Raw genomic sequence first — 18,058 nt, forward strand, 5'->3', positions numbered from 1 at the left:
TCGCAGATGTCACTGGGACGTATATTGTTACTGGGGAGCGACACCCTAGAAGCAAACAGGAGTTGCCACACATAGTGAGAGATGGACGAAATTGCCGGTCACCCGTTTCTTATTCGATCTCTTCCTCACAGGTAGCAGGAGGCCGCTGCGATGAAGGAATACACCAGTGTCGTGTTCCGCAAACTTTTGTCCCACGCTGTACTGACCCTCGCCCTAAAAACGAAGAGCAGGCATGTACTACTTTGTCTCCCTCCACGGCCTTAGGCACACTCCCACGAAAGGATCACAGAGATATCGTACACGAACGCAAAAACAGCTGCAGGGCATCTACTGGGGAGTGACAAAGTAACAGGCAGCGAGCACAGTCTCTCGGGGAGAGAGTTGATGGCGATGGCATACAAGGCTGAGACAGAGGACATCCTTGGCGGACGCCACAAGTAACATTAAAGGGCGACGACAGACCGCCAGCGACAGAGACAACGCGTCTTGCCTGTATACAGGTGTGTATTGTCATCAAGCAGAGAACTACGTATGGTGGTAGTCCCCTTTGCACAGACACTAACCCAATGTATTGGTATCGGAGCGGAAGACCAGTCGCACAGTCTGGTTCCCTCTAACGTTTCACACGGACTAGACTATGACTCCGTAGATTCCAACTCTCAGAGTAGATCACTGCATGTCAAATATTAATGTGTGTGCTGGACGTCACCATGCAACGATCGAAGACTCGCGGAAGGTTGCGTACGCGACAACGGCACAATCTACATGGCCACCTATAATAGTGAAGCACATACGTACCTGAGTAAACCAGAAGTATCCCAGAGATGTCCCACAAAAGTCGCACGTGCGACTTTTGTGGGACATCACTGGGATACTTCTCCCAGTAAACTACTGGGCTCAGTACACGTCATATATGTCCGCGATATCTACCCGACGTTACCTGTACAATGCGACGTCGAAAATCGTCTAACTTTCTATATTGTCATGAAGCGAAATGGGCCGGCGAGTCGTCGAATAAACAGCAAACGGTTTATTAAACTACTTGGTAGCAAAAGCACAAGAGTGATAGTTCTCTGAACACAACTGAGTCCAAAGAATGAATGCTCCAGCCTGGAGCGCACAAGCATTGCGTCGCGCCGAAAAGTCTGGAAACAGCACGTGCGTGTGCGAGAGAGCAGGCGATGTGTCTGGAAGCTTCTTGCTTCTTCTTCAGCACGCGCCGGGATGAGATGTACCGTTTCGTGCCTGCCCTGGAAGTTTCTCGAACATGATCCGTGACAATATCCAAGGGACAGCTGCTAGATGTAAAAAGAAAAGACCAAGCTAGTGGTATTTTGTGGAGACAACTAGGACACGTGATCCTTAGTGGAATGACGGGAAAAGTTTTGGGTTTACTACTTTATTTACCAAATAATCACATTATAGACGGTAGCTTGAAAATATCCCCTGAACATCCAAATATCCAAAATGTGACGGTTCTAGGATGTGAAAACAGTACAGGAATCTGGCAGTCACATGGATGCAGTTACTACGTAAACGGGCTCTCTGTGAAGGTCCCATGGATATCCTAACATTCAACTAGCGATATCGCCACCATGTACCTGGGATGAATGTGGTTTGCTGGGACCCCTGTCATCTTCAAAGAGGACCGAAGGCGTCTCCCACCGCCTTGCGAAGTGCACAGCTCCAAGCACTGCTCTCTATATCTGTCTCTCTGCGAAGGGCTCGGCGAATCCCTGCGCGTACAAGATTTCGGCTATACTACGGACGCGGCCACCCGAGCTGCAGTGCAGCGAGCAATCCACACCTGGTAATTTATCTCTGCTGCCAGAAGAAGAAACTGTTTCCTATCGCGCTGTGCGACGGGAGGATGGAAGAGCAATTGAACGGCACTCCACCGAATCCGGGGGGCGCCGAACAGGACCTGAACTCTGTGCCATAGCGTGTCGGGTACAAGGCAGTCATAAAACGCATGCTCCGCAGTCTCATGGCAAGCGCAGAATGGACAGGAAGGAGTGGCAACTCTGAACCGAGACAGACGGTCCTGAAGCGGTAAAACGTCGTGTGCCAGACGCCATTGCAGGCAACCTCGACGGGCATCCAACCAGCCATTCACATGCGACACACATTCCACGCTGCCACCCCAGATTTAACGAAAAGCGGTGCGGGTCACAGCCACCAAGATTTGAGGAGGGGGATTAGCGACACTGCTGAAAAACCACGAGGTGGCAAGGCGGGCGCGACACGTGATAGGGAGCAGCAAACCTCTCAGAAAAGCGACAACAGGGTATACTGCGCTGGTGCACCCGCAGCCACGAGCACGGCGAGAGTCCGCAAATGTTCAAAGTGCCCAGTACAGGCAATGCCAAAGGGCGCAGAGCAAGACATTCTTCTCCCGATTAATGCGCGCGTTTGATACATTGCCATAGGCATCTAGAACAGCTAAGACGTCGCCTACAGAAGCCTCGTCCCTAAGTATCAGAGAGAGGTAATCTGCGTACGCAAACAGCGGAAGAGCTGTGGAGCCAGGCAGCTTGAGCGTGCGCGTAGAAGGCGTAGTTGCAAGCGACTCCAAAAGCGGACTGAAGACCATGGCATAGAAAGCAGGGGACAAGGGACAACCCTGCCGCACACCACACTTTATCGGTGGTGGTGGTGGTGGTGGTGGTGATAGGGCTTGCCGTTGTCGGCCTCACGTATGTGGGCAACGTCACGACTGACGTCTGGGGTTTTTCCTGGGTTTTCCTCAGACGCTTTCAGACACTTTATCGGAAAACTGACAAGCAGACCCCCATTTAGACCAATAGAAGCTGAAGCTCCGGCGTATAGAGTTCTGCTCCAGCCAATAACGGAAAAACCAAAACATCCAGTACCTGGTACATGTACCCGTGGTGTATCCTGTCGAAAGTCTTCTCTTGGCCAAGAGAGGCAAAAACTACGGGCTGAAAGCGACTATGAGCCCAATAAAGGGCATCACGCAACGCAGAAGAATGGAGCTGCGGTGGTGGTGGTGGTGGTGATAGGGCTTGCCGTTGTCGGCCTCACGTATGTGGGCAACGTCACGACTGACGCCCTAGGGGAATGTGCGTCCTGCGACCGCGCAGGCCTGCTAAGGAGGAATGACAAGGCCCAGAACGAGAACAGTAGTTGTAATGCTAACTGTAGGATGGGACAAGCGGAAGTCTTATCGGGAACAGTAGAAATAATAGACTCAATTGTATTGTCATCAAGCAGGAGGGCAAGGAAATAGTAGACAACTGTATTGTCTTCGTATTGCCAACTGTATAGGATGGGACAAGTGCAAGCTTGACAATGTGTGTATTGTCATCAAGCAAGAGAACTACCTATGGAGGTAGCCCCTTTTACACACACTATCTTACATACCAGATAATAACGCTCCAAAAGGAGATTGTGTATTGTCATCAAGCAGGAGAGCTACCTATGGAGGTAGATCCCTTTGGACAGACACTAACTTTACGTTACAGTCCTACAAGCTAGATAACAGCACTCTCTAGGAGAGTTTGCCTTTCGTACTGACCATACCAAGCGAACAATCCAAACACGGGAGAGCAGCTGCGGAGTGCAGTACAGTCCTAGTGAGCTGGCTAGAACACGATTTGCCACTCACCCTGAACGTGGTGGAAAAGACGAGTAGACGTCCGCCAGCGGCGAGAGCGCTCCGCAAGACCATACAGTGCTTGCTCACGGACAATGTGGCTACGAAGCCCTGCCCTGACAGCCTGAAATATAGCTGCGTCTCCGAAGTCTGGGCTACCGAAAGCCAGCCGGCAACGACATATCCAAATTTGAAAGTTGATCTCGGTAATTAATAAAGCCAATTGTTTACGCTGTACGGTGGCCCAGGCGACAGTCGACAGCTGAAATATCGGGGTTACTCTGCGCCACAGCAGCAAAAGAGGAACACGACAACGATTGTATTGGCATCGAGGCGGAAGACCAGTCACAAGGACTGGCTCCCATATAACTATCTCAACAAGCTAGGACTAAAACTAGAACTAGTGCAATGCCAACTCCTGCTTGTGAAATCACGTCACGTTAAGTATTGCTGTTCGTGCTTGTCGTCGCCATGCAACAGACCAAGACTGCGGAGAGTTGCGTACGGGATAACGGCACGAAGGAAAGTAATGCTTAATAGTGAACACCGTACCTTCCATGCGTTTCTTTCGAATAGCACAGACGAATAGCAACGCCTCGAGTGTATTGGCATCAAATGGAGACCATGTATCGCCAACGCCTCGAGTGTATTGGCATCAAATGGAAGGCCGGCCACGCCTCGACTGTGTATTGGCATCGAGGCGGAAGACCACGCCTCGACATTAGAGACCCTTCAATTTGTAGGGGACAGACACACGAAAAGCGGTAACATTTTACACTTAGGGTCTATTCACACGATGCAACTTTAGTGGTGTGCAACTATACAGGTTGCGAACTTGGTTGGTGTGGTGGTGGCAATGGAACTGCGTGCCGTAGACGGTCGCGCTCTGTGCCGACATCAGGGAGCTGCCGACATTTGTCTTTAAAGCGTCTGAGGAAAACTCAGGGAAAACACCTAGACAGCACGCCAGCGCCCGGATTCGAACCCGGGTCACTTCTGGTGTTAATGGCGGATGACTAAGATCGATTGTGCGGATGACGATGACTACAACTGCTAGAACAACTGCCGGTTATGTGTCACGAGCATGTCATGAAGTGTCACGAGTGCATGTCACGAGCGTCAAGTGACGAATCTTCATCTTCCCTTTTCTTACACTCCGGGCGGCGTATGATTACGACGGAGCCTATGGTTAGCCAAATGGTACAATCTCTTGAGACTGTAGCAATAATATACTGACGAGGAGCTTGCTTCTGCACGCCATATCCGAACAGAATAGTAATTCTAGTCGTAGTTCTGTGGTAGCGGTTGCAATCTACGCAACAGGAAGAGTATTCACGATCCGTTGCGTGTAAACGATGCAGTGGGTCTTGCTTCGGAAGATGTGGCGCTGCAATGTCCGTGGGTGGTGTCGTACATATGTAGCAGTAGGGATCAGTGGTGGTCGTATGTCCTGCGTAGCCGCAAGCTTTGAACTACCGGACAATCCAGTGGCGTCGTAGTCTGATCAGTTGAGATGTTCACATATGGTGAGCTCACCATAGTTCATTCAAAGCTGATTGAAGGCTAAAAGACGAAGAACAGACCATGAGGTTCGGTTGTACTTCCTCTTCCTGATATTGAATGTCATTGAAGAGAGTCGGCTGTGGAAGACTTGTCGAAAAGATGTAGTTCAAGTTCTGTTTGATCGTTTTCGTCATGATAGTAGATGCATTTTGTTCGGTTCTTTCAAGCTGCATACTGGTAGATTCCAGAGGGTCGTTGTAATCAGCGTCATGAACATCCGTTGATATAGTGAATCGCAGTCAGGGTGCTTTGGCGTTGGTGCTTCGATGACCTGTGGTGCTAACGGCTTGAGAAGTTCTGGAATCTTTGCACGCTACTGCGATGTATTTCTTGGTGTTGTGGGAGCAGAGTGGGAACACTACACGGGCCATTTCTTAGGCCCAGCCCGAGCCGGGCCTTCCTTTAATTTCCCCGCTCGGTCCGGGCCTGACGGCTCCACGCCTGGCCTCGGCATGAAGAATATCCATGCTTTCCCGGCCCGAGCCCGATAAATTCCTAGACTGCCCGAGCCAGTGTAGCAGGCTGTAAAAGTTCACCGTGTCTAAGTAACAGTGGAGTAACGCATGGTCAAGCACGATGTAGGACTGGCAATGTACGGGACTAAGCCCGGCCTGGGCCCGGTATAGGCCGGGCTCGGGCTTTCCGGTAAGCTCGAGCCCATGCAGTGCTCTAGCGGATCCCCGTAATAAGGATAGAGATATATAAGCCATAGCGATTGCGGTGGTCATATCGTGCAGTGTGAGGAAATTGCGTGAGCGTCTAAAGGTGCATGCGTGTTGTTCCAGACAACGCAAAGAAGAGCGGGGCGGAGCACATGTGGTAGTGTCGTAAATCAAGCCCGAGATTCCGTTGCAGGTGAGCCCCTACAATAATGCACGGATGCTTTTTGTCGTATGTACAACGAACTTACAGAGCAGACCGACTGCGTAATCATTCGCTTTTTCTAAGGGGGTTCTAATACTAAGGTCGTCTGTGTGCAGCTACAGGCTGCTTCAGTGCGTTGCCTGCGCAGACGGCACCGTCGTGGAGCGTTGTTAGACTCTGGGTATGTCCAACACCCAGTGATCCGCAGCGCTGGCGCACTTGCGCGTTACTGTGAAGTTTGACGGCGGCTGTACATATAATACCTCATATATGACGTTTGAGATTATTCACATTTTTTATGTGGGTGTAGGTTCCATGTGGGTTGTTTAGAGTGGAACACCGCTAATAGTTTCAGCTACCCATGATAATGCGAAGTTGGGTGAGCTGTCAGTGAAGTCTTCCTACGAAACGTGAAGTGTGTATTGTCATCAAGCAGGAGAGCTACCTATGAAGGTAGGCTCCCTGTATTGCCAACGGTAGGATGGGACAAGCGCAAGCTACACTAAACAAGGAATACCAAAGCGCATCAGTTTGATAATGAGGGATCAGGAACAGGGAATTGTATTGCCAACTGTGGGATGGGACAAGTGCAAGCTTGTCCACATCACACGGAATTGCCATCAGGCACGTGTATTGGCACCGGAGCGGAAGATCTTGTACTGTATCGCCAACTGTAGGATGGGACAAGCGTTAGCTTACCCATCTTGTATTGTCAACCCATCTTGTATTGTCAACTGTTGAATAGGACAAGCGTAAGACCAACCACACAGACAAGTGGGACAAGCAAGAAAAGTAATAGTTGTATTGCCAACCTTCGAGCGCCTTCAAGCATTGAGACGGGCAGAGGGGGGGTATATGAAGAACAACAACGTTCCCGGTGTGCGCAGCAGCAGCGTCAGCCGGGGTAAACCATAACCGAAGCAGACGACAGAGCAGTGTCCCTCAAAGTTCCCATGCTGCTTTTCGCCGTGCGCGTCTTTTTAAAACCGTCTATTAAATACTAATAAGACAACACAAGGCTTGATGTTTCGTGCCATACATGCTTTCCAGTATAGTTTACATGGCGTTGACACATTGACACAGCACGGAAGGCCCAGTTCTCTCCCCCCCCCCCCCAAAAAAAAAGAACATTTCTCACAAGACCAAGAGCGTGATCGTAAGCTGTCCTACGATACACAGTGCAGCTCAAATAGCGGTTTGTTTTTTCTTGATGTGGGCAAGCTTGTCCCATCCTACAGTTGGCAATACAACATGTCCTACACTAGTATGTAAGGTACGCGCAAGGTGCAAAAGCCACACGTTGTCACTGCCCAGCAATTAAAAAAAACAGGTAGCAAAAAAAAAAAAAAAAAAAAGAGCGCGCGCGAGAGAAAAGTTCTGCGGTAGGTTCGCCGGAGCAGTTCGGGGAAAGCTTATATACAATTTCTGCGAGGCCTACAGCATATACAAAGTCTTTGCCACTTTAGTTCACTTCGGCTGGATAGACACTTGGCATGTTGTCCAATCATCGTGCTATTTGATGTGCAAGTACCAGCTCCTGTTGCTAAATAGTTAGGATAATTGTATTCTGCATCAGAGCCCCCACAATGATGAAGACGAAGAATCTGTAACAGCAGCCCTCTTTTGATTGGACGGAGAAGAAGAAGAAGAAGGAGTATATTGCTGAGACCATACTGCGGCATAGTTCCCTTAGAAGTCGGCCCAGGACGGGCATTCCCCCAGGGCGTCAGTCGTGACGTTGCTCACCTCTGTGAGGCGGCAACGGCGAGCCTTTTCAGCATCGCCACCACCACCACTGCATGTGTGAGGAAGAAGAAATAGCACTGCTAGCACTGATGTGTCTTTTCGGCTCACCATACCTTCGCGGATCAAGGCGACTGGACGAGGAAGAAGCCGCCTCGATGCCAATACACACGAAGAAGAAGAACTAGAAGAGGTCGCAACATTTACCAGCCATTGCCCGGGAAGAAGAAGAAGAACGTCTGCCTTTGAAAAACAGAAGAACAAGAAGAAGAAGAAGAATAACAGCACCGCATGTCAGTATCGAACATGGAAACCTGGCAAGAAGTATTGGACGTTGCTTCTGAACACTTGAAGATCTCCAACAGCTTTGTGCGTTTTATGCAATTAGAAAGTTACGAAGAGAAAGTCGATTTCTGCCTTCGGAACGCTGTCATCAAACTAAAGCTTCAGCAGTGGCTCAGAGGTTTCATTTCATCGAAAGAACGCAAGTCCTCCGAAAGAGCGTCAGAACTGAGGCTTGCAGGCAACTTTCATTTTAGCAAGAAGCGCTACGATCGAGCGATTGAGTCGTACACCCAATGTGTCTTCTCAGCACCGTTTCCAGAGACGACTGGAGCAGTTGCCCGTCCAGAAGAGCTATCCTTGGGTTTTGCAAATCGATCGGCTGCGTTCTTTCATTCTGGCATGTATCGAGAGGCACTCCATGATGTAGTTAATGCTTTCGAAGTTGGATATCCTTCAAGTTTGCATTACAAGCTCTATCTGCGGAAGGCACAATGTCAGGTAAGACTTGGGGATACCAAGGAGGCCCTTGATAGCTACACTAACGCCAAGAAATGTTTGTCCCAATCAACTCTCGACTCTGCTCGGATGAACGAGCAACTCGTGAAAATTGAACTCTTGGAAACGTATTGCTTGGACAATGCACATTTAGGGACATCAGCTGACGAGGAAGCATACGGACACACTCCCACCGCGCTCAGCGGCAGGTCGCACGAGGAAGTTCCTCCCGGCACTTCCGCTGTTGACGTGTGCCACAGCCCAGAGAAGGGTCGTTTCACTGTTGCCAACAAGGACCTTCTTCCAGGTGCAGTTCTCTCTGTTGAAAAACCTTATGCGTCCGTCCTCTTGCCTTCATTCGCAAGGTCGCACTGCCACCATTGTCACAAGGAGATCTTGAACGCGGTGCCGTGCTCAGTGTGTGACAAAGTCCGCTACTGCTCCTTCGCGTGCTCAAAGACCTCTTGGACAGCCTACCACAAGTGGGAGTGCGGGTTGCTGGACCTCCTTTATTCAATTGGTGTGGCACACTTGGCACTCCGCATGCTTCTTGTAACCGGCCTGTCGAATCTGGTGACTTACCTCGTAGGCGTTCGACGTGGCGATTTAGGCTCCAGGAATCATAACTATCATGTCGTGTTTGAGCTGGTGGCGCACGGTGAAAAGGTGGATGCTGAGGACTCTCTGCGCTATTCGCTTACATCTGCTTTGCTGCTGCTGCTTTTAGACCACGTATCATTTTTCGACGATCAAGAAACATCTGGTTTGGGTGGCAACCTAAAATCTGTTATAGGGGGTGCTCTCTTACGGCACATTCTACAGCTCGTATGCAACGCTTATACCGTCACAAGCTACGAATCCAGACCAGGCGTGGAGGATGGGACCACGGCGACTTCTCAACAAGTTTCCATTGCCACCGCAATATATCCCAACGCAAGCCTTACAAACCATTCTTGCAACCCGAACGTTGTATCAGTATTTCACGATGGTGCCACATTAGCCATACGCGCCATAAGAATGATCAGAGCAGGTGAAGAAATCTTAATCTGCTACGGGCCACATTATCGGAAGATGCCATTCGTTGAACGGCAAAAGATACTACAAGACCAGTACTGTTTTAGGTGCACGTGCGATGCATGCAGCGCAGGAGAGGACCCTGAGAGTGCGCTACGGTCACTAAAGTGCGAGTCCTGTGAAAGTCCGCTCAGACAGCCAAATAAAAGTGGAATGGCAGAATGTGTAGCATGTGGCGCCATTGAGGATTACTTACACAGAATACTGTGCGCCTTGAGAACACACGATTTGTACGCGATGGCCGTTAAACATGCGGAAGAAAAGAACCACATCGAAGCTGTTCAGCTATTGAACAAATGTCTCAGCCATCGCGAGAAAGTTCTGCACAAATACAACACTAAACTGCTCGAAACGCGGGATATGCTGGTACGGTGTTTACGTGCCCTTGGAGACTACCGTTCAGCGTGCCGGGTCTTGCAGACATCATTGGACGTGATTCGCGAGGTATACGGCGAATATAGCTTAGAAGTTGGCTATGAACTGTTGAAGTTATCAGATGTTATGGTGAATGCAATTTCTCAAGTACAGCGTGAAAGTGAGTCACGCGAAGACACACGAGACCTGGTGGAGAAAGCGGAGGCTGTGCTAAACAATGCTCAAGAGATTTTACTGCTGCATTGCGGTAGCACGCATTCCGCTCTGCGGGAACTGAGGGATAAAAGGGATGTCTTGCACGCCTGGAAGTCCCCACATTCGTGAACCCCTGCTGTGCAGGCATGGAAAACGGAGTGGTCCTAGAGGCATCTGAGGGGGGGGGGGAGGCATTCGTTTTAGCTAGATAGTGCTCGCATCGAAGTCTTCTGAATGGGGCTGTTGCGAGTGGTCAGCTCTTCAAAGTTAGTCCTCTTTATTTCCTCTTTGTTATCTTTATTTCGGGTTTATATAGATACCACACAGGAGAAGATAGTTTCATGTGTCGATTCGGGACCCCTCTATATACACTCTGTTGGAATGAGTAGTCGTGTTACATGCTGACGGCATCGAACCAAGCAGAGTAAGTGCTGAATGTACTTTATTTACAATAAAGCGTGCGCGTAAAGCGCTAAAACGGTGTGGCAATCGAACTCTCATGGCTCTACAAATGCTCACCTGAGAGAAGGTCAGCACAGAACAAAGCCCGTACTAAAATTATGTGACGGTTAAAAAGCTCTGTACAAGAACAACACTTGTAACAACGGTCAACAGGCTGCTTTTTTTAGAAGACTGGGTTGTGCCTTGTTCTGCAGGCGGAGAGAGGGATGCAAGTGCCGTTGCGTCGCTGCCGAATAAAGCCCCTCTTGCAGAAGCAACCAGGAACACATTGTGCGGTACATACGGTACCAGGTGGTTCACCGCATACAGCTGGACACGCTGACCCACAGCTGCGGAATTCCTCGTTACGGCCTCTGCACTCTTCTCCTGCTGCCTCACACTGTCCCCTGGGAACGCATGGGCCACCCCTGTACTGCTGAACAAAGCCTGGTTTACAGAAGCATCCCTGTACGCATTGTGAAGTGCAAGGCAAAGTCTGCGGTTGGTTACAGAATTCCGGGCATGCTGATCCGCAGTCCTTGTACACTTGGTTTGGACCGCACCGGGAATTCCCATTGCCACCAGGTACTGGGCCATTGCCACCAGGTACTGGGCCATTGCCACCAGGTACTGGGCCATTGCCACCAGGTACTGGGCCATTGCCACCAGGTACTGGGCCATCGCGACACTCTGACTTCGGGATGCATGGACCTCCACGGTGCGCACGAATATACCGCGGTTTACAGTTGCAGGCTGGTCTACAGATGCGTTGGTTGAAGCCCACCTCGGAGTCTTCGCCGAAACTGCCAGATGATCTTGAGCAAGGCACCAGATCACCTTCTCCACAGATGGGCTCGCAGTGGGCATTGCACCTTCGATTCCACACTTCCGTCCTGCGATCACAGGACCTCTCCTCTGCAATAAGTCAGCAGAATCTCGGTCAATCATCAACAGTGCCGTGGCTAACGCATATAGCGAGAAACAACAACAAACAAACAACTAGAAATAAAGTGAATACTAGCACGCTGCAAGTGCATGGATTACTGGTAGCGGCATATGGTCAGGATCAGTCATGTTGGGCACTACCGGATTAAATTCCCCGATCTAGCATGCTGCGTCCAAGAACGTCAAACGATTCCAGTAGTATTAGTGAGTTTTAGTGCGTCGAACCTATATCGAAGGAAAGCCGCAGATATTTCGAACAGATGCTGCTGCTGTCAATCGAAATATCGGCGGCTCTCTTCTTGAGGCACTTCCCTTCAAATGAGCTATACTGCAGTTATGCATTCGCTAGTATTGCAGGAATCTTGTAGTTCGTTATCCGCAGGAATCTACGTGCCGTTCTGCGCAGAACCAGCTTATTGTAGAACTTTGCATATGAACGGGTTAGTACCGGCGTGGCACGTGGCGGCTACCTTCCCACGTGACGATTCCTCCCACATTACCTACAGGTCTCTTCGATTCGGCCTGCATCTCCGGCACTTGTTCAGGGGAGTGCCGATGGGGTGCAGGCGCGTGCGCCGCCGACTGAGACAGTGCAAGCGCAGGTTCAGTACTAGCGCTGCGCGGTCGCTTCCAAAATGAAGGAGCGAGTGCAGGAGCACGCTGGTCGTCTACTGTGCGCACCGCGGCCACTGTCATGTTCTTTATGCTTGCTTTTCCTTTCGTACTGGTTGTGTGCGTTGTGCTTCATTCGCTTTATCAGTCATTCGAATAAGTGTTTGTTACGGCTCTGTACCTGTACCAGCAAGTGATGGACGAGGTATGTATTCTACTTGCTTGCACGAAAGAAAGGGAATATCGTAATATTGTTCCTGGCTAGAACATTGTGGCGTACACTACGAGTTCTCCCTGTTTTTCCCTATGTTTTCCTGTATTTCTCTATGTTTTTATTAACGAATGACTCTCGACCGCTCCAAAGCTTGCGTCATTTGCCGGCGCAGAGCCGAGAATTCGAGTAATCCGTTCGGTTAGGTCGAAAAATATAAACGCATTATCCCACGCGTATATCGCGACCATGCAAGTGCACTGACGCCTGCATCGCACATATGTCCACTGTCTTGCTGTAGGAAGGAACCGTCAGCGTATCAACGTTACCAACATCCATGCTACCGACGCGGGGACCTGTGTCGTCTGCTCCGCGTGCACACATACTGCACTTTCTATCCAGCAAGTGCAGGCCGGCCGTGCACTCGTGCAGAACTAGTGCTGCACCATTACAAAACGAATACGAGTGTGCAGAGGGCGCGCGCGACAATCTCAAAGCGAATACAAAGGTGCTGCACCGCATAAACTACGTAGTTCAGGTGAGTGCAGCCCAACCGATGAGACCTTACATTTGACGAACTGAGCTTACACTCCTCCTCCTTAAACTCCTTCTGGCCGTGAACTGTTTACCACTTTGTAACGGAGCTGCAGCAGTAAACTACCGGGACGGGACATTTGCCAGAAAATCATAGTGGCGGCCGCCAAGGTGTTTCACAACAGCGCCACTCTTCAGTTGCAAAACACGCTGCGTTTCGCGTTCGAACTTGACAGCTTGGCACCCATCACTTTCTCGGCCGACGGATTGTGTGTTTTCCCTAACTCAACCTCACCTTGGAGTCTCTGGGATGCCGTCAACTGCAGAAATGCGGCAACTAGTAAGAGCACTGGCCGAATCATGATGCTCAATTTCCGAGGGCGCCGTAGGGGATAAACTGGAAAAAAGAACAATTGCAACCTCTGACAGGAAATCGGAAGGTGTGACTTCGAATCCCTGCTTCAACTAATATTCTCTAATGGAGTTCTGTAATGTGAAGACTAATGGTTACGTCCGTCCCTGTTACATTGCCGCAGTTACGTGAATACCGCCAAGTATTTTTTTTCTCGAAAGTCTTACTGCTGGAGAGGGAAAGGAAACGGGAAAGAGAGAAAGCGAAAAAAAAAAAAAAAAGTCGTGCACGTTATGGTGACAGAGTGCAGATTTGCGCGTTGGACAACATGCACACGAACAACAGCGCTCTAGAAACGTCAGAACATTATAAAATAACTTTTCATAGTCACTGGTCAATCTGCTTGTCTTTTGTCGAAGAAACCCATCGTTGCTCAGCGATGTCGCTCCTTAAATTTCGTCACACCTAGATACTACGTGAAGATGGCAAAAATGGCTTTTAACTACACCGCACCGCCGTATCCATTCCGTGTTTCCCAGCTTGAACAGAAACGGCATACCTATACACTATAAACTCAGCACGGGTTACGTGGGCATAATCTTAGGTGCTGTCCAACTTCTCGAAAATAAGTTGCAAACACTTTCGCGCAATCCCATTTTGTTTCAACAGTACCAGTTCCACTACTCTGTTGCTCACCTGCTTCTCCTGGCAACGCTTCGAAGAACAAGCCCCGTTCAAGGCTAGCGTGGTGCCTTATATGCGCTTCGTTACGTTTAATGAGTCACTCCTTGCGAACGATTCGCGCAATCGAGAACCACGTGTGGCGGGACAGAACTGGCTTTCCAAACGTGATCTGCAATATTTACAACAAAAACTTTTCTCGCCACGCGTGTCGACCTCCTCCCTTATCAGCGGCCACAGGATGTCTGCCAGAGGAGATATAACACGACGTCGAACTCTCGAACGCTTGCGGGAAGCGTGTATTTCTTACGACTATAGGGGCGGCCAATGTTTCGATGGATGTATATCAGTATATAGGATGAATTCGAGAGGATGTGCAGAAATATGAGACGTGCGCAAAATGAGAGCGAGGTGACAGCTCTGGGAAGTAATAAGACAAGGACGAGCAATTTGTATAAATGGGTTTCGGGGAATCGCTGTGGGCAAACGGAATCTAAAGGATTCGCGTTATTCCATGTCTGATTTCTTTTACGGCATTCAGGACATGGAAAGGACGGCTTACGCCGCATCCTCAAACTTCGAATAACAACCAAAAACACAATTGAACATATCCGCCACATAGGCTATATAATCACAGCAAGCTTCACCGCAGCCCGGTTTTTCTTGCTTTTTTTTTTTTTTACCAGAGTGTGAAAGTATGTATGGTGGTGAAACAGCACACCGGCGCACAGCAGTGTGCACGCTAAGAAACAAAAAGGGAGTGAAAGATGAAAGTCACTGAAAAGGTTAGCCAGCTGTAGGACTCGAACGCACATCTTCTGGATTGCCGGTCCAAGGCTCTACCAATTGAGGCTTTGTATGTATTTGTCCCTTCTATGTCGTTCCAGCCTCAGAACATAAGTTCTCTCATGTTAAAAAGGGAGTAATTTTACTCCTTTTGCAGACTAAATGCATTGCCACAAAAAATAGTCCCTTTCGGGAGTAAATGCGCGAGAGTAAATGAATGTCACAGAGCGGAGACTGCTTTTCACGCTCTGTTCAAAGAGTCCCAGGTACATAATTGGTGTGCATGCATGAAAATACTTTGAATCAAACTGTCAGCCGTGATATATCGAGTGATATAAAATCTTGCGGCATACATAGGGCGCAATTTGCGAAGAAAGAGGCGCTAACTGTTTCTTAATCTTTGTCGGTGGAAAATTGCTAATTTGGTTGAGTTATACAGCCTTATGCCACCAAATTGACCGAGAGTACATATTTACGTAGACTGTTGCATTGGGAAGACCATCTGCAAAGTTCAGTGACAATTTGCAGTCCTGAGGAGTAAATGTCGGCGCTAGAGGGGACTAAAATGGAGAGTAGTCGCAGTCTAGGGGACTATAGAAGCTGCAATTACTCCCCATTTTACTCAATTTTTTCTCAGCGTGTAGGCTCGAGCAACCAGAGCTTCGGTCCCAGCCCTTTAGACAATAGCACACACGAGAACCATGATTATAGGCGCGAAGCAAAGCCCATACTTCGACGACGTGATCCAAACTTCCAACACATGTATTTTCAACCCGTATCTAAGCAGTTCCATGACATGTCGTTACATAGCACACTCTACATCCACTGTAGAAGGGAAAAAAAGAAATGGATTATATTGAGGAGTATTTACGGCTTCTAGTCCCCTATAGTCGTGTCTAAGAAGGAAAATAAATGTAGTCTGTCAGCTCTCAAAATATTACTCCGCCGCAGATACGATAGCTGGACACAGAGAGGTCACGCTTGCTCCTCCGCGAGATAATGTAAGTCATCATACTCACTCTGCTTTGCTGGCCAGATGATACTACGCTGCGTGGTGGCGCTGCAGTATGTCTCCTGGCACGCTATTCATTGCGTCTCCTTATCTCCAACGGCGTACGTAGTTGACGGACTAGATTTCTTTTCCTTCTTAAGCTCAACACGACTAGAGACTGCAATTACTCCCAGTCCCATCACTTTGAAATTTACTCTCCAGTTCTGCAAATACTCCCTAAACTTCGCATACATTTACTCCCGAATGGGACTGATGGTTGTAAGCAATGTATCTGGTCCCCAAAAGGACTATAATTACACTTTCTTTTTCCCTGGAGTGTAGAGCAGAGATGATCTTGGCCATTCACGAGAACAACCTCAGAAATTTGATGACGAAGTTATAAGTGATCTTCTCCATTGTGCATGAATTATACAATGCAAGTGGAAAGCTTTCCAAATCTTGCAAGACGACAGACGTCTCTGTATTATGTCCTTATCATTGTCATTGAAATCACGACGAAACCGTAAATGGTTAAAAAAGACCCGTTTGTGTTTCATGACTAATCTTGACGAATAGGCAACACAACCTGCATTCTTATGTTCAGAAAAGAACTCAAACGGCGTCTCATATGGAATAACACAATGTTCTGTTTTATTGCGTACAAGTGTATCGATGAGACTTGCCTCGCTTCTACGTCGTACATATAGCGAAAGCAGTCGTCATCAATCCAGGATATATACCAGGAAGACATACATCTAATCACACGGCATTCTGCAACTTGCTTTCGCATTCGCTGACCGGAATGCAAGGCCCATCGGCGCTGCCGGACCTGATGTACCCTTCTTTGCACTGACACTTGGTGACCACGCAGTTTTTGGTACACCATTCAGGGGGTGGCTGTCCACATACAGGAGGGCACGGGTGGCTACATCCAGTGAACTCCTCGTTAGGACCGCATGTCGGGTAGTAAGGAGGAGCTAGTTTGAAGAACAGAGCGGGTGGGAGAGGGAGAGTACAATTTGAGGAGGTTAGCATGTGCTGAAGGAGTAGAGGTTAGTGCAGCTTACATTCAGCGTTGCCTTCGGGGATCACGCACACGGCAATGCCGAGGAGGCAGAAGAACAGCGTAGCTTTCATGATTGGCTATATCTCTAGGCAGTCTAGATAACGACCATAAAAGTATCAGTGATTTCTTGAAGTCTCGATAACCAACTCCAGCAAGATCGTAAGGAAGAAAAGCATGACGGAAGGAGGCAGGGGCGCATTTCAGACCACCACTTTGAGGGGGGAGGAGAGGTTACTTTGTCGAAGCGGGCGGAGGGGGAAAGGAGAGGGGGAAACCACATGGTTTCGGGGCTATGGCCTCCCGAACTATGGAACCATGTCTCAGGGGTGTGTTAAGGGAGTCTGGGAGAGTTGAGGAAGTCCCTGGAGGCTTTCCCAAGGCGCACGCCTATGGCTCTATACTATACACTTACAATGTCATTGAGTACTATAGCGAACAGTTAGGGGATTCGGTATAAAGTAGTGCTGAGTATGGGAGTATATAGTGGCAGGACAGCTGGAAGTAGTGAGACAAGCAGAACTGAACAAGCTGTTAAACAAACGCGTCATTCGGTTATTATCTATAACTGTCATCGTTATCGTGTCGTTCATGCAACCCCTAGTTCTCCTTCGCAACGTACTTTGGATCGAGAAAACTGACTTGCCTATGCGGAGTGCTTGTTCTTGAATGTGTTCGAAGAATTCTGCCCTTGCTCGAAGCGTTACGGCCCAGTTATAACCCCTATTTAACGGATGTCGTTATAGACTTGTAGAATGTACTACAGTACATGATAAGTGGGAAGGAACTGTACGAGACTTTGCCGCAGGAAGCCACTATCGCTCTGACGAAGGTCGTATATGTCTGGAAAAAGCAATGACCATATCTGGAACGTTTAAGCCCCTGGCAACACGCTGTCAATAAAAATTGTTTTAGACTCCAAGAACTTGCACGAGGAAAGCCATATTCTTAGTCCCTTTCTCAATGTTGCCTGTTCTCATTTGCGTTACCGCTTGCGACAGGTGGCCGCCATTGCGGTGGCTCGGCAAAGCGGGACCTCGTCCTTCTGCATCGCCCGTACTACCGAGGTTTCAAAACAATATTAGGGTGTTCTAAATCATTTACACTCTCAGAAAAAGGGTGTGAAAAGGTGGTAACTTCTATAGTTACAGTCTAAGTCAACATAGCGTCTGAGAAAAAGGTGCAAAAAGAGTGGTAACCTTGTCTGTTACCGCATGCTTGCAGGTGCAGCA

The 18,058-nt window shown here is 48.9% G+C and overlaps 2 protein-coding genes across 2 annotated transcripts; one reads left to right on the forward strand and one right to left on the reverse strand.

Moving 5' to 3' along the window:
* The first annotated feature begins 7,720 nt into the window (after positions 1 to 7,720).
* LOC135401398 (SET and MYND domain-containing protein 4-like) lies at positions 7,721 to 11,434 on the forward strand. The gene has a single exon (XM_064633796.1). It carries the CDS (start codon positions 8,078 to 8,080, stop codon positions 10,337 to 10,339), a length of 2,262 nt encoding a protein of 753 aa, XP_064489866.1. The 5' UTR covers positions 7,721 to 8,077; the 3' UTR covers positions 10,340 to 11,434.
* Positions 10,635 to 17,577, reverse strand: LOC135400629 (SCO-spondin-like). Its single transcript, XM_064632459.1, has 6 exons — positions 17,473 to 17,577; positions 16,831 to 16,923; positions 16,527 to 16,740; positions 14,002 to 14,087; positions 13,249 to 13,350; positions 10,635 to 11,566 (listed from the first exon to the last, which is right to left on the reverse strand). The coding sequence occupies exons 2-6, from the start codon at positions 16,898 to 16,900 to the stop codon at positions 10,836 to 10,838; spliced, it is 1,203 nt and encodes a 400-aa protein (XP_064488529.1). The 5' UTR covers positions 16,901 to 16,923; positions 17,473 to 17,577; the 3' UTR covers positions 10,635 to 10,835.
* Between the last annotated feature and the right edge of the window lie 481 nt (positions 17,578 to 18,058).

The sequence above is a fragment of the Ornithodoros turicata genome, chromosome 7 (assembly GCF_037126465.1).
Source record: "Ornithodoros turicata isolate Travis chromosome 7, ASM3712646v1, whole genome shotgun sequence".
NCBI lineage: Eukaryota > Metazoa > Arthropoda > Arachnida > Ixodida > Argasidae > Ornithodoros > Ornithodoros turicata.